Here is a 13,879-nt window from a genome sequence, read left to right on the forward strand (position 1 = left end):
TGTGAAGGTCAGGTCAACCAAGAATAGACACATACGGACAGGCAGGACCATCCATCCATCCATCCATCCATCCATCCATCCATCCATCCATCCATCCATTAACCATCCTCTCTCCCTGCAGCCATCACAGATGAGACACTGAGTTTTGTGGCTCGTAGCCGGCGGCTCCTGGTGGTCGTTAGCCCAGGCTATGCCTCTAAGGGCTCTCAGGCTCTGCTGGAGCTGAAGGCTGGCATCGATGGCATGGCACTGGACGGGCACCTGCGGGTGATCCTGGTCCAGTACAAGCCGGTCCAGAGGCAGGTGTGGGTCAGGGAGCTGCGGAGAGCCCGGGTGGCCCTGGCACTAGTCCGATGGCAGGGGGACAAGTCCAAAGAGCTGACGTCCCGCTTCTGGAAGAGACTGAGGGTGGAGTTACCTGTGAGGAGGGTTGGCAGCAGGGAGGAGGGAGAAGTGGACAGTAAGGAGGTGGCTCTCATGAGGCTGCACAGTCAGAACAGCACAAACTCCCAGACAGGACTCATCACCACCACTGTCAAAGACCCACAGAAAGTCTTCAACAGTGCAACGTAGCCGTGATGGAGGTCAGCAGCTACACATGGCCCAAGTGTGTGCTGTCTGAACGGAAGTGTACAGATGTTTTAAAGGATATGAAGTGTGTCAGTGATCTACAGAGAGCTTCCCTGCTTCAGCATGCTAAAATGATCCCAGTAGCAATGACAGCATGTTGATGTGAAGCAGGTATCATGTTTAAGGTAATCTACTGCTATAGTTTACTAATGTTTCTGATTTACTTCACTTACTGGTAACATTGGTACAGTTGAAGCTGATGGGGATGTCATTTGATTTTTAGGCATTTGGTTGTTTACTTTTTGACCAAATGATCCTCCATGTTTCTGCAAAAATGACACAGCAGTTCAGCCTGCAAAGCAAAACTGTCAAACCATGATGGTGCTAAGAAAGGTCAGGTAATAACCAGAATTATCTGAGATATTTACTATAACTAAAACAATCTGATGACTGAAGTACTCCTATCAGTACAAGTTCATCTCCATTGGCTTCACACGTAGTGAAGGTAATGAGGATAGGTCCCAAGTTTGGTCTGAGGGTGGCACTAGAGGAAATGGATCATTATTAAAGTACAGTTTAAGTGGTCAATGTCTCTAGAATGTGATCAGAACCATCTCGTCCAACAGCAGATTGACATTCTCCACTAAATATGGTGAGGCAAAATAAGTTGGAAGAAAACACTCAATCAAGAGACAAAGGGACAACTCTAGGAGCTCATAAAGAAATACTACTACTACTACAGCTAACCTACAGTATAAGTGCAGAATCATTTCCATAAATCATCTAGGCTACTGTTCATTGAACTTTTTATTTTATTTTGTCTGTCAGAGTTTTGTTTTATTTTTCAGAAGTCTAGCTGCAGTGTTTGCATGAACTGGCTAAATTTGCACTGAATGTTTTTGTTTTGTTTTGTTTTGTTAAGTTCGGAGTTTGGGCTTACCTTGGAAAGCAAACCAACCCAATACAGCAGCTGATAGTTCAAGACACATATCAATCAAGTTAAACAAATACTTCCTCTTACACCAAGACACATTTGAAGAAGTGAAATACGTTGAGCTTGTAGCAATACACACATGTAGCATCTCTCACTTTATCATGACTTAGCATTTTAGGATTGCTAAAACTCTACCATTAGGATGTTAGCAGTTTCAGTCTGAGAGGCTTTAAGTTGTGCCTTTGGATAACCAGAGGTGTTTGATTACACTGTAGCTTCTGTATAGGAGAGGAAACGTCAACGGATGACTTAGGTCAGAAGAATTTATTCTCAGGGGATTACTGTACTAATGTGATCAAGATATTTAACCCTAAACCAAAGTGTTGGAGTCTTTGGCAGTTTAATACTTAAACTCACAACTCCTGTTCACATAAAATGTGTTGCCTTTTATATAAGGTCTCAATACAGTAGAAAAATGTAGAGATTCTTGTGTCTTTTGAGAAAAAACTGAAATTATTGCATCTTCAGAAAGAACTTTTGGAGGGTTGTAACTATTGAATAAAGTCAGACCTCTACCAAAGCTCCACCTAGAGGTCATTACAGGGACTGCATCTTTTTACCCTTAAAAGTCACAATTATTGTGTAAAATTGAGAGTTAGGAGTCATTTTTAACAGTTTATTCTGGTAACTGTGGGATGCCTCAAGGCTCCATCTTGGGTCCCATTCTCCTCTCGATTTATATGCTTTTCTATATAATATTTCACCGCTTTGCAGATGATCTCCTTATCTACCTGCCTCCATCCAAGGCCTGCTGAACAGTCTTAAAGACGTTCACACAAATCTGCCTGCACAACAGTGAATGACTTACTCAATTTGTGAAGCCACTGTTGAACTGCCACTTGTAAATTAGCTCAGTGCGATAGACAATGGTCTTTGGTTCCATGGGTTGTGGGTTCAATCCTCAACTGGTGCAAATTGAACATTATAAGGTCAACTGTCCTGTCTTCCTATTCTCCTGTTTGTTGCTCAGAATTTGCCTAAATTTGCCAAAATTAGCCCGGACCCGACCCATTGCTGCGCAGCAGCTATAATTTTTAATCTTGTTTTTAGTATAGCTTTTATTTGTATTTTACTTTTATTTTAGTGATGATATGTGATTGTGATTGTGATTGTGATGAATGAATGAATGAATGAATGATTGTTTTGAATGTTATTGAATGTTATTGATGATTTGTGTTGATAATTTATGTTGTTTATTTTACTGTCATTTTTATTGCTGCCATTTGATTATATTTATATTTGAAGGACTTCTCCAGCACTTTGGTCAAATAAAACACAACAGCTTCATACTGTTATAGGGAAGACAAAGATCCACGAAGGAGGATTTCATGCACTGCGACTTTCAAATTTAAGTTTTGTCACAGGAAATATAAAACCTGCCTGAACATTACTTTTCTTTATTTCTTTTTTCTTTTTTTTGTGTGTGCAGGGGTAGGGGCACAGCTTTCACTGTTATCAATATATTATAATAAATGCATAAATCAAATATAAATGATAGGTATGTAATTATTTGATATAAATAATATATTATATAGAATTTTAAGCTATGCAACATGCTATTCATCTTAAACACTTAGAAACAGTATTGTAATGGGAGAATGCATTCCGCACTTTGTCACACTCTGTGTTGTAGCAGTTTTTGTTGTTTTTTGTAATAAATGAGTTTTTCTAATATCATGCCATCATTGTCATTCATTTCATTGTTTTTCATTTCATTAACGATTCATTTAGCTATAGCCCAAGTTAGGTTCATAGTCTCTTCTAAGTTACTGTATTAGAAGTTATTCTTGAGTTTCATGTGGGGAGTTTATTCTGAGAGTCTGTTTTGTTTTGTTTACAAAAAAGGAAAAGAAAAGAAAAGGTTGAGGACTTGGTGGTTGGTTTTGCAAATTTTATGTAGCTGCAGTTAACAGCCACTATATAAAGAGGAGCTGCTTAATCCTCAGAGTTTCTGAACCGTGACTCAGGGCAATCAGGCTAAAGCTCAGTCTGGATAACATGGCCTGCTTTTTGGAAGCATCAGAATTTGAAATGAATTATCTGATATCTTATTCATTGATATTTTATCAGTTGTTGTTTCCTTTTTCTGTCTGTCCTTTGGCAGACCTATCACAGGCCATCCTTCAGTCGATGCAGCGGAGCCGCCGCCTCCTTTTCGTCCTCAGCCCTGACTTCCTGAAAGAAAAAAGCTTCAGCCTCCTGGAGTGTCGTCTGGCTCTGTACCTTCAACACAGCCACCAGGCCTCCATTGTGGCTGTTGCTTACCACTCAGTCAGTAAGCTGCCCTGTGTGGAGGTGGGCCAGATCCACCTGGCGGCTGTCAGCACGGTCAAGTGGCGAGGGAGTCGATCTGAACCACGGCGCTCACGATTCTGGCTGCGGCTGAGGCTGGCGCTGCCTGTCCGGCCTCTGGCTCTGGGCAGGAGGTTAATTGATAGCACGTCTTCTCACTCAGACCTGGCTGCTCTGGCACAGCAGAGAGTTCAACAGAAGCAGAACCAGTGGGACAAAAATAATCAGACCCACAGAAACCGACGGGCTTCAGCCAATCATAGCCACAGAGACAGACAGGCCCCACTTAGAGGGAAGGGCAGGGTGAAAAGGGGGGGTACCCGCAGGGAGGAGGGGCTACGGCACAGCAGCAACTTCTCAGCGTGTGCTGTGTTTGTTGGCCAGGTGGAAGACAGAGTGGTGGAGCAGCCAGTGGAGACAGAGATGCAGCAGGTGACACATGAGAGGACTGAGATTCGTTCGGACCCTGTTCCAGAAACAGATCACACACCAGTTCCAGACACCACTCATGGCACACAATCAGCTCCTAGCCACATCCCTATATCTGTCCCAGCTTCAGACCCAGGCCCTGACTCCGACCTCCCAACCTGCGCAGAGGATAACAGTGGAAAACATGAGCAGTAGCATCTGATTCCAGACTTTTATACAAACTGTAAATGAAGCTGATGCTGTGTTGAGGAAAGGCCCAACCCTAACCTTCAGGATTCATCCTGAAAGGAGGAGGAATGTCACACATATGGGTTCAGTCAGTTCCTCTGGACTGGATGACTTTGTGACTGTTTAATATGTTCAGTGTTAATGTTGATGATGTTGTTAGTCCGCAGAGCTCAGGGCAGCAGGGACAGGAACAACAAAACAAAGTTAGAACCAGTTGGTCAAATGCTAAATGAACATTAGAAACTTTTTGTGTGTAACACTAACACATTAACAATTGGTGCCCTGGAAAATATGTAATTCATGACATATAAAATGAATATGTTTTATATCTGACTTTTGAAGCTGGAACTGACCTGAGTGAGGTGTATTAATGATGAGACAATTTGGTGTGTTTATCATCTGCTCTGTTTCCTGCCACAGTCACATTCACTAAGATTTCTGCAAAAGTAGTGTGGGTATCAACCACGTAGTCTGTGACTCATTTGACTGAAATGGAAAACAATGTAAATCTGTTATTGGATTTAAAAACCGAAACAGACAAAAGTGAATCACGATGGTTTGTTGTCTTCTGTTACTTAAACTTAAAATGATGAAATTAATGAAATTGTATGATCTATTTTTTTTTTTTGCAGGTTGCATGTATGACAGGTTGAGGCTTAAATGATACCTTTGTCTGAAGTCTCTGTTTAAAAATGACACCAAAGTTGACTGAAATAAAACATAAAAGTGAAATCTATCCAAGGCTTCATCTTTCAAATATTTTTATTAGAGCACATTGTAACATTGTTACATTATCTATATCATACACATCCAAGAGTATAATGTATATCCATATAGAAATGTGTTTCCTTTTTAGAACATATAACAATGGCAAATGTGAATACAGAAAAATAAACGAACAAAAACAAAACCTAAATACCCAGCCTTACCCTTCCGTCTAAATACTACTTTATTATTATAGTAAGGGGGAAAACATTAATTTCCACTACCAGGTGTGAGATAGTGAATGAGAGGTGACCAAATGTTTTCAAAGTGTGGGAGTTTATCCATAAGAGTATATTTTATTCTCTCTACGTGGAGAGTGTTAGTAAGATCACTAAGCCACATCTTTGTGGTGGGTGCTTCTTTCTTTTTCCAATGCATGAGGAGTAGCTTCTTTGCGATGATGAGACTATAGGAGAGGAAACATTGTTGGTAGTTGTTTAACCTTTTACAGTAATATTGTCTGATATTCCCAAAATATTGATTGATATTAAGCCAAAAGATCTTCATTAACGTTCTGTTCACTGTTCACTAAATGATCATCCTCTTTGTCCTCATGGTTGCCAACAGACTTCTTCTGGACTAACTGGGCATCACGTGGAAGGTAGATCAGATCCTGATTTAATAAACTGTTCTCAGATCAGTCTATGCAGCTTATACTTCTAATAATGAATGATGCTCTTGTGTTTTACAGGGTTCACAGTAGGTCACCTGACTTTAATGAGTTACTACATGTGATAATACACTGCTGGGCCGGGACCTCTGTCAAAACACAGAAAGAAAGAAAGAAAGAAAGAAAGAAAGAAAGAAAGAAAGAAAGAAAGAAAGAAAGAAAGAAAGAAAGAAAGAAACACCCGACACAATATCACTTTCAGGTTGCAAAAATGTTACATGGCAACGTGTCCAGTGCCACCTGCGACTGAGGAATAAAAAATCTGCCACGTCCAGTTAGATACTCGGACATCTGTCACTATTCTGCTCATCAGGATTCAGTGGTGAAAGTGCAGGTGAAAGATGACCTTTCTAAAAACACTGAGGATGAATGTGAAAGCATTTCACGACACAAACAAAAAGCTGATACACACTCCATTCTTTTTATGCTTCAAAATTTTCAAAAATAATAGGCTAACAATTTTTGTATTTTTAATGAATAAAGGTTTGTATCTAAAGGTCAGTTTAATCCTAATCAGCCTTCTGGCATCCCTCATCTCACAATGGTCTCACATTGTGTTGTACTCAAAGTGCTGTTTGGGATTGGAGGGATTCTGGGAAGTGTAGGAAATTACAAAGTGAAGTCAGGTTGTTATCTGTGGACTGACTGTAGTTTTTTTTAATTTATATATATATATATATATACATTTTGTGTTTGTCAGAGTCTGTGGTTTGGGGGGATCTGGATGAAACTGCTGTCTATCAAAGTGAAGCTCAGTTCCAACAGAGCACTGACACAGTCACAGTCTGCAGTAAGACCTGTTCACAGATGCTCTATCAGTTCATATGTCATCTTGTGTGGCTGAGGTTGTGTTCATGTTTTAGCTTCAGACTTTATTGCTTTATTTTGAAAATCTCCAAAGTGAAGTGTTAGAGGTTGTTTTCCTCACAGCTGACTCCTGCTCCAGGTTCACTGACTGATTTCATGTCAGTAAAAAACTAATGTTAACACTGTGTTACTGTAAAACAGGAGGGCCAGAGGAGTTTTATTTTGAAATCCTGGCTCTGTCTGGTGATAGATGACAAGTGCATCAGCAGGTGTCACTGTTCACCACTGAACCTGTGTGTGTGTGTGTGTGTGTGTGTGTGTGTGTGTGTGTGTGTGTGTGTGTGTGTGTGTGTGTGTGTGTGTGTGTGTGTGTGTGTGTGTGTGTGTGTGTGTGTCACATTTTAATGTTTGGTTAAGATAAGGACAAATAACTTTATTTTCTGTAATTTACTGAAACCTGGATTTCACACAATATGTGAAATTTGATTTTAATCCCTGAACAAGGACAGTGTTCATGAAATGACCTGAAAAAATGTGCAGTGGAATAATAATATTTACAGGGATAAAAATAGGAAAAACAAAAATATATATCAGGTTTATATATGTGACCGATGTTGTTCTGTGACCTGCCTTGAGCAAGTTTCAAACCCGGGTCTCCCGCACCGCGGACGATGATGCAAACCGTTTCGCCAAGAGGCCAATGGCCACTTGGCAAGTGGGTTAGCACGTGTTTTATGGGTGAGTGAGTTTAACTTCAGTACTGTACCACTAACCGCCACACGTCGTCACTTCTCCTCATGATTGTGGCTATACATGCGGACCTCCGTTACATATGCTCAGTAAAAATGTAAAATACATAACAGTCTTGAGTTTTACTGCACAATAAAATGTTCAAATGTACAGAACCATGTGGAGGAGATAAGGATTAATCAGTTCATCAATCTGAGTGAGTCTGTCTTTGATCTCAATGGTGTTTGTCTGAGTTTAGAGTCTGGAGGATGTTGTTGTTGAGTTTCCTTCAAATTCACTGCTTGAGCTGGCTCTGCATCTTCACTTATATGTCACCAGCCCAGCTCCCTCCTGTAAGACAGAGGGGCCTTATGGGTAACCTCACAGGTAAGTCAGTAGAAAGTGCTAAGACAAGCTCAGAGGAGCAACAGAAAACTGTTGAGAGGCTGGAAACTGGGTTTGCTGCCAGCAAGTTAATGTAAATGCTACTTAATTGCCTCATCATTCACTCAGCCAAACAATCCAAGTGCTCCCACAGAGAAGAAAACTGATGTTACGGCTCTCTGAGCAGAGCAGATAAGGACGTATTCACTGCACAGGAGAAGAAGATCTCGCCCATTGCTCCTCAGGGATGGGTTAAATGCAGAGAAAGAATTTCACTGTACTAGCTATGTGACAAATAAAGTACCTTTACCTTTACCTTTACCTTAGGACGGCCTGAGAGAATTTTTCATAATGTCTGAGGTGACAAAACATGTTTTGTGCGTGGACCAGTGTGTGGATCAGGTTCAATAATGTTCCCTCCCTTTAAACTTTGTGTTTGATCTCAACCAACTCATCTTTAGCTGCTTCACTGTTGCTCCATCTTCACTGCTATGAGCTGCTCAGCAGGTGGAGGACAGAAGCTCTGCATGGTCGGGTGGAGCTGCAGACTCAGCTGATGACTCTCTGCGGGTTCATCACTAAAACTGTGTCAACCCAGTCTGAAGGTAACAGCTGCAGGCTGTGGAGGTAATAAATAATATTTATTGATTTGTTTAAAGATAAACACATGATCAATCTCGGTGTTTATCTTCAGCATCAGTCTCCACATTACCATGATCAGGTCAGGGTAATCAGTTACCCCTGGTCCGCTGACCATCGGTCTCTTTTATTGTTGTGGAGAAAAAGATGAACAGCACATTTACAGCACTTCTATCATTACTGAAGGGAGTGGGGCTCAGCTGGATTTGCTGTGAAAGGATCAGAGAGAAAGTGAGAAACTCATTAATGTGCAACACTGAGCCTTCTTGTTGGCATTCATTAATTCATTATGCTGCATTACTGCCTCCTTCTGCTTCCAGCTGTAATCATCACTTCCAAACATCGCAATTGGGTATGGACCAACAAGTCTCAGCCAGGATCATCACTTTTTAGTGCCTGGAAACACTTCTGTTGTGTTGGATTGTCCTGGTCAATCACACTCAAATGTGATCAGGATGGAAGTAGCCTATGTATGAAAATGTGCTTGGAAAGTATAGTGCAGCTTAAAAACTAGCTGAAAAGAAGAAAGAAAACATCAGACTGGATGCTGTTTTTTAGAAGAATCAGTGTAAATAGTTGTATTCAAATTTGTCTCTCTACCAGGTTAACTCTAAACAATGGCTGAAAGGACAGAGAAATTTAAATCAACATCTACAAGAACTTTAAAGATAACTCACAGTGAGAGTCTTTTGTGTTATTAAACCGAGGTGTAGACCTCTCTGTGCTGACCCTCTCCAATCATTTACAACCTGTTTCTATGGGCGTTGATGGGGCGTTGAGTGTTTTTTCTTCTTTACTGTAATCCTTCTGCTATTTCCTGAAAAGTGCTGCTTTGTGTTAAAGCCGATTTCTTGGTTCCATTGAGTGAGATTACAGTAATCAGCTGACGGACAGGTTGACCTCAGAGGCTGAGAGCAGAGACACAGCTCACACAGCTTCACTGTCAGGAGTTCAGCTGATGGACACCTGGACTGTAGGTGGTCGTCAGATTGACTTCCCAGTTCCCACTCCAAGAGATGAAGCATGAACCATGTTATAGTAGCTGTATCTGTCTACAGCCTTACATATAACACTGAAATGTTTATATATATATAGTATATGTATATCACAAAAAGTTCTGTCCAATTTGACTGACAGACTGCACCCTACAGTGACGACCTCTTTCAAAATGGTGCATTTCCCTTTTATATCCCTAAGACAGTCACACAGTTTGACAACGTTTGAAGTGAGAAATGTGCATGATATTTTGAATATCTTTATTCAGTTCAGCTTCCTTGGGTTTTTATTGTGGCTATGTTGGTACAAACAGTGAATAAGAACATTCTGAAATCCCTTGGGTCATCTGTGCAGCTCTAATGCTACGTCAACACTGAGTGTTGTAGTATGACAAGAGAAAATCATTACCATGATAACTAAGTATTTTGTCTAATGATAATCAGAGAGCAGCAGCAGCAGCAGCAGGATGGTGTGGTGTTGCAGGTTTACAGCAGGTCAGATGGTGCAGTGTATGTGAGGCTGCACAAGCTTGAATGAACCTGTTATAATTCCTTCGAACAGAAACCATTGAAACCAAACCACTTCCTCTGTGCTGGGTCAGGTTTCAGTCCTGAAGCTGAGCCGCAATCTGACTCTAATCCAGTCCTCCTCTCACTGACTGACACACTTCAGAATAACTCCCCTGATGATGATGATGATCATCATCATCATCAGCAGCAGCAGCAGCAGCATCATCAGCATCATCATCATCAGGTATTTCATTATTTCTCCTCTGTATGTTGCTGGACAGTGAGGGTCATCATAAGACATAGATTTAATGCCTCAAATGAAATTAAAAAAGCCAAAGGGGGAGAAGAAATGAATTATCCATGGGAGAAAAGAAAAGAAAAGAAAAGAAAACAGGGGGGCTTGCAGAAAAACACCTAAGCTGTTAAAATAAACTGTAATTAGTCAAGGCCCAGAGTATCATCCATCATTTCCATTCACATTTCCTGCTCTTACTCACTGTGTGTGTGATTGGGGGAGGGAGAATCAATGGGAAGATGGTAGAGTTCATTTCATTTAACCTTTATTTAATTCTGGAGCAGAAACCTAATTTTCCATGATGATGGAGAGCACAGAAGAAAAATCAGTATAAGCAAGCGTGGCTTGTTAAGCAGTTAGTGAACAGACTCACGTGAGTTGGGCCGATATCAATGCAACATTTTCACAACAAATTCCACGTTTTGTGACCTCTGGCCTGCACATATGTTGTCCAATAAAAATCCATCTTCACTGACATGATCTGTGAGTGGACGGAAAGCCAGAGAGTCAAACATGGAGGATGCTGTCACCACTTGAATCAATGTCATGGAGAAGTTATTAGTACTGTAATAAAAATTCGGTTTTAGTAATCAACCGCTTATAGTGATCAAATTGACTCTGGACAAACGTGATCACTATAAGCGGATTCCACTGTATCTTCTTTCTTTACAGTGTTTTCCCTCTTGTAGATTTTCACCAGGAGCATAATGAGAAATGATCTCCAAGGAAACTAGTGCTGCAAACAGTCACCTGTAAGCTTTGCAAATTCTTTACAAACTCTAGCAGGGTGAGACTAAAACCTCTGTGAATTATTTCTTAATGGAATGTGCTCATAAAAGTGACTAATAGAAGCACAAAAAAGCTCAATAAATAAATACAGCACCACCCGGCCTTAACTGAATCTTCTTGTCTGTGTAGATTGAACTCTTCTGCTCAGTGTCATACAAAAAAAACTTGCAGTAGAAAGGAATCCTTTTTTTTTCTCTTGGATCTGTTACTGAAACTCATCAGGCTGCATTAACAGAGACAGTGGTAGGATTTATATCAGCTCCCCAGGGTGTAGAACATGGTCGTCACCCTGACCTGCTCCCCTCTGTCGCTCTTTATTGTGCTCAGACTAATAAAGCAGAAATGGCTTTTAAAGAAAAACAGACTCCTCAGCGTTTATTAATGCGAGCATGCAGCTCGGCCAGACACTCTCCTCTCTCTGGACCATCCATCATTACCTCAACACTAACGTGTAGCTCTGCGAAACCAGGCGCTGCAGTGATATGATGATCAATTAAAAGTTCAGTTCAGAGGAGTTTTCTGTGGCAGCTACAGACCTGATCATTTATACTCTACACACATGTGGGGTTTCTATTTTATTAAGATTCAGGCTTGAATGAGTTTAACTGAAACACATATGAATAGGTTGCTCCCTATGAGTTCATAATGCATTGAGGGTAGAGTGCGTCCCCCGTTCACTTACTTTCCACGACTTACAATATAACTACTGGTCATTTACCATGTACTTTACGGGTCTCACAGTATAATTATATTATTATTATCATATACCATACTTTCTGGGGAAAGTACATGGAAACTTAATTCATATTCATCAGGCTCTATCCTTCCTTCGTCTTCAGGTACAAAATGCTGCTGCCTGTCTTATCACTGGGACAAACTGTTCACATGACTCGTCTGTTGGCTCCCTGTTAGATTTACAATCCATTTAAAAATGTTACTAGGCCTACTGAATTTTAAGGTTTGAAATGGCCTTGTCCAAATTGCATCTCAGATTTAACCAAATCCTGCATGTTTAACTGAAGGGGGCGTGGCCTGACACAGGATCCAACGTGGATCTGTTGGAATCTCAGAGCCGATATCAGATTCAACAGTTCAGATGCTTGTGTGTAATTCGGTCTGCTGTTTTCTGTGGCGACTAGTTGGACTGGTTATTAATTATAGCTGTTAGTTAAATCATACTGGAGTCAGGCCCTGTGCCAGCAGCACATTATGTCTGAGGTGTTTATGTTTGGACACAACTGAATGTGTCCATGGCACTGTGCCAGTGTAGAGGTACTGTGTGCATGTAAGTGTGTGTGTGTGTCCACAATGCCAAAGGTTGTCTCTGTTGGTCGACTTACATTCCACACACGCTTAGAACACGCGACCGCCGTTATTTGATCCACTGCTGGAACACCAGCCGCCACTCCCACTCCTCAGATTCATGTTCCTGTGTTTTAGACTCTCGTCTGATTCAAGCACTTTGTATTTCCTGTTACTGTAACATTATATTGATCTTCGCATTAACATCATGGCGAAGCTGTGATACAGAACATGTCAGTGCTGAACTGTGCTGTCAGTTATCCAGAGTGGTCTCATCACCACATCAGTTTCTGACCTGTTTCATATCATGTCCTTATGTGTGTGTGTGGGAGAGAGAGAGAGAGAGAGAGAGCACTCATTGGGTTAATTGTTGAGCAGGGGACTGCAGCACCTTGATATAGTTACTCATCATCAATGAGAATACCATGAGGACTATGAACCATTAAACTGAGTGCAGACGCGCACACACACACACACACACACACACACACACACACACACACACACACACACACACCAGCATGTCTCCTTTCATGCAGACAATCCTCTTGCTCCTCTGAGTTTTCTGAACATCTATTTGTTCAGAAAGCTCAGAGGAGCAAGAGGCAATACTCTGTTTTTGGAGAGTAACTGGACTTAGCTGTGATTTCATCTGTTTTTACTGTAAAATGATCACAGAGAAAATTAGGAGACACAGACTATTTGCCTTTTTTAAGGGTTATTTCTTTCTGGGCTTTTGCTTTTATTGCAGTCAAAGTGACAAACAGAGAGACACAAAGCAAAGGTCAGATTGGAACTAGGCAAGAGATTATGTCAAATGTCAGTGCTCCACCAGGTTAGCCACTGAGGCCCGAGCCTCAGCTCACAGCCTCCGTCTGGGACTCACAATAGTCTTCATTTAGTTCAACTCCACAATGTTACAGGCTTTCATTAGAAAGTTAACTCTCTGTGTTTGATATGTAGATTTGATGGTTAATTTGAATTCTTGTTACCGATGGCTTCTCTATCCCTCTATCGGCTCAGTGTGTCTTCTGTTTAGTTCTGCCTCTGTCTCCTTTAGTCAGAATGATACTGTACACATAATGATAATCATTTCCTGTAAAAGAGGTGAAGTTCAGGAGTGCTCCTCTTGCTTCACTGCAGTTCCTGAGCAGCTAGGAAGTCAGAATGGCTCAGACTACTGGTCAGCACTATAGCTGACCATTATGGTCAGTCAGTCAGTCAGTCAGTCAGTCAAATTCACGATAATCAGGACAAATTTCAACAACACCGGTGCCGAATGGCCCTTTGCTGTCTGTCTCCATAATAAGCAGTCCTTAATCCAGATTCAGGTTTGTTTTCCTCTTTAGATGATCCACCAACTTTGTGCTCACCGAGTGCACACCAAATTCACCTGTAATCACAGCCTACAACTAACTTTACATCTTTATGAATAATTTATATTTGCTGTGTGTTTGTGTGTGTGTCTTTTTATGTACATG

General features: G+C 41.1%; 2 protein-coding genes across 3 annotated transcripts in view; both read left to right on the top strand.

Annotated features, from left to right (window-relative positions):
* Positions 1-1,320, top strand: part of LOC146976122 (interleukin-1 receptor accessory protein-like) — a 40,656-nt gene extending 39,336 nt beyond the window's left edge. The window contains exon 13 of one of the 2 annotated variants that reach the window (XM_085795640.1): positions 122-1,320. In XM_085795640.1, the coding sequence (XP_085651766.1) occupies positions 122-573 (452 nt within the window). In that variant the 3' untranslated portion in view covers positions 574-1,320. The remainder of the gene's footprint in view (positions 1-121) is intronic. The other variant, XM_085795641.1, reaches the window with a different exon arrangement.
* Positions 1,321-3,562: 2,242 nt separating this feature from the next.
* LOC146976123 (uncharacterized) lies at positions 3,563-4,730 on the top strand. The gene has a single exon (XM_085796686.1). The coding sequence runs from the start codon at positions 3,563-3,565 to the stop codon at positions 4,478-4,480; it is 918 nt and encodes a 305-aa protein (XP_085652812.1). The 3' UTR covers positions 4,481-4,730.
* The last annotated feature ends 9,149 nt before the right edge of the window (positions 4,731-13,879 follow it).

This window comes from Trachurus japonicus, chromosome 13 (genome assembly GCF_045865225.1).
Source record: "Trachurus japonicus isolate A0001 chromosome 13, Traja_1.0".
NCBI lineage: Eukaryota > Metazoa > Chordata > Actinopteri > Carangiformes > Carangidae > Trachurus > Trachurus japonicus.

Coding starts and splice junctions, on each gene's coding strand:
- LOC146976123 (XM_085796686.1), top strand. CDS start 3,563: ATGGCCTGCTTTTTGGAAGCATCAGAATTTGAAATGAATTATCTGATA.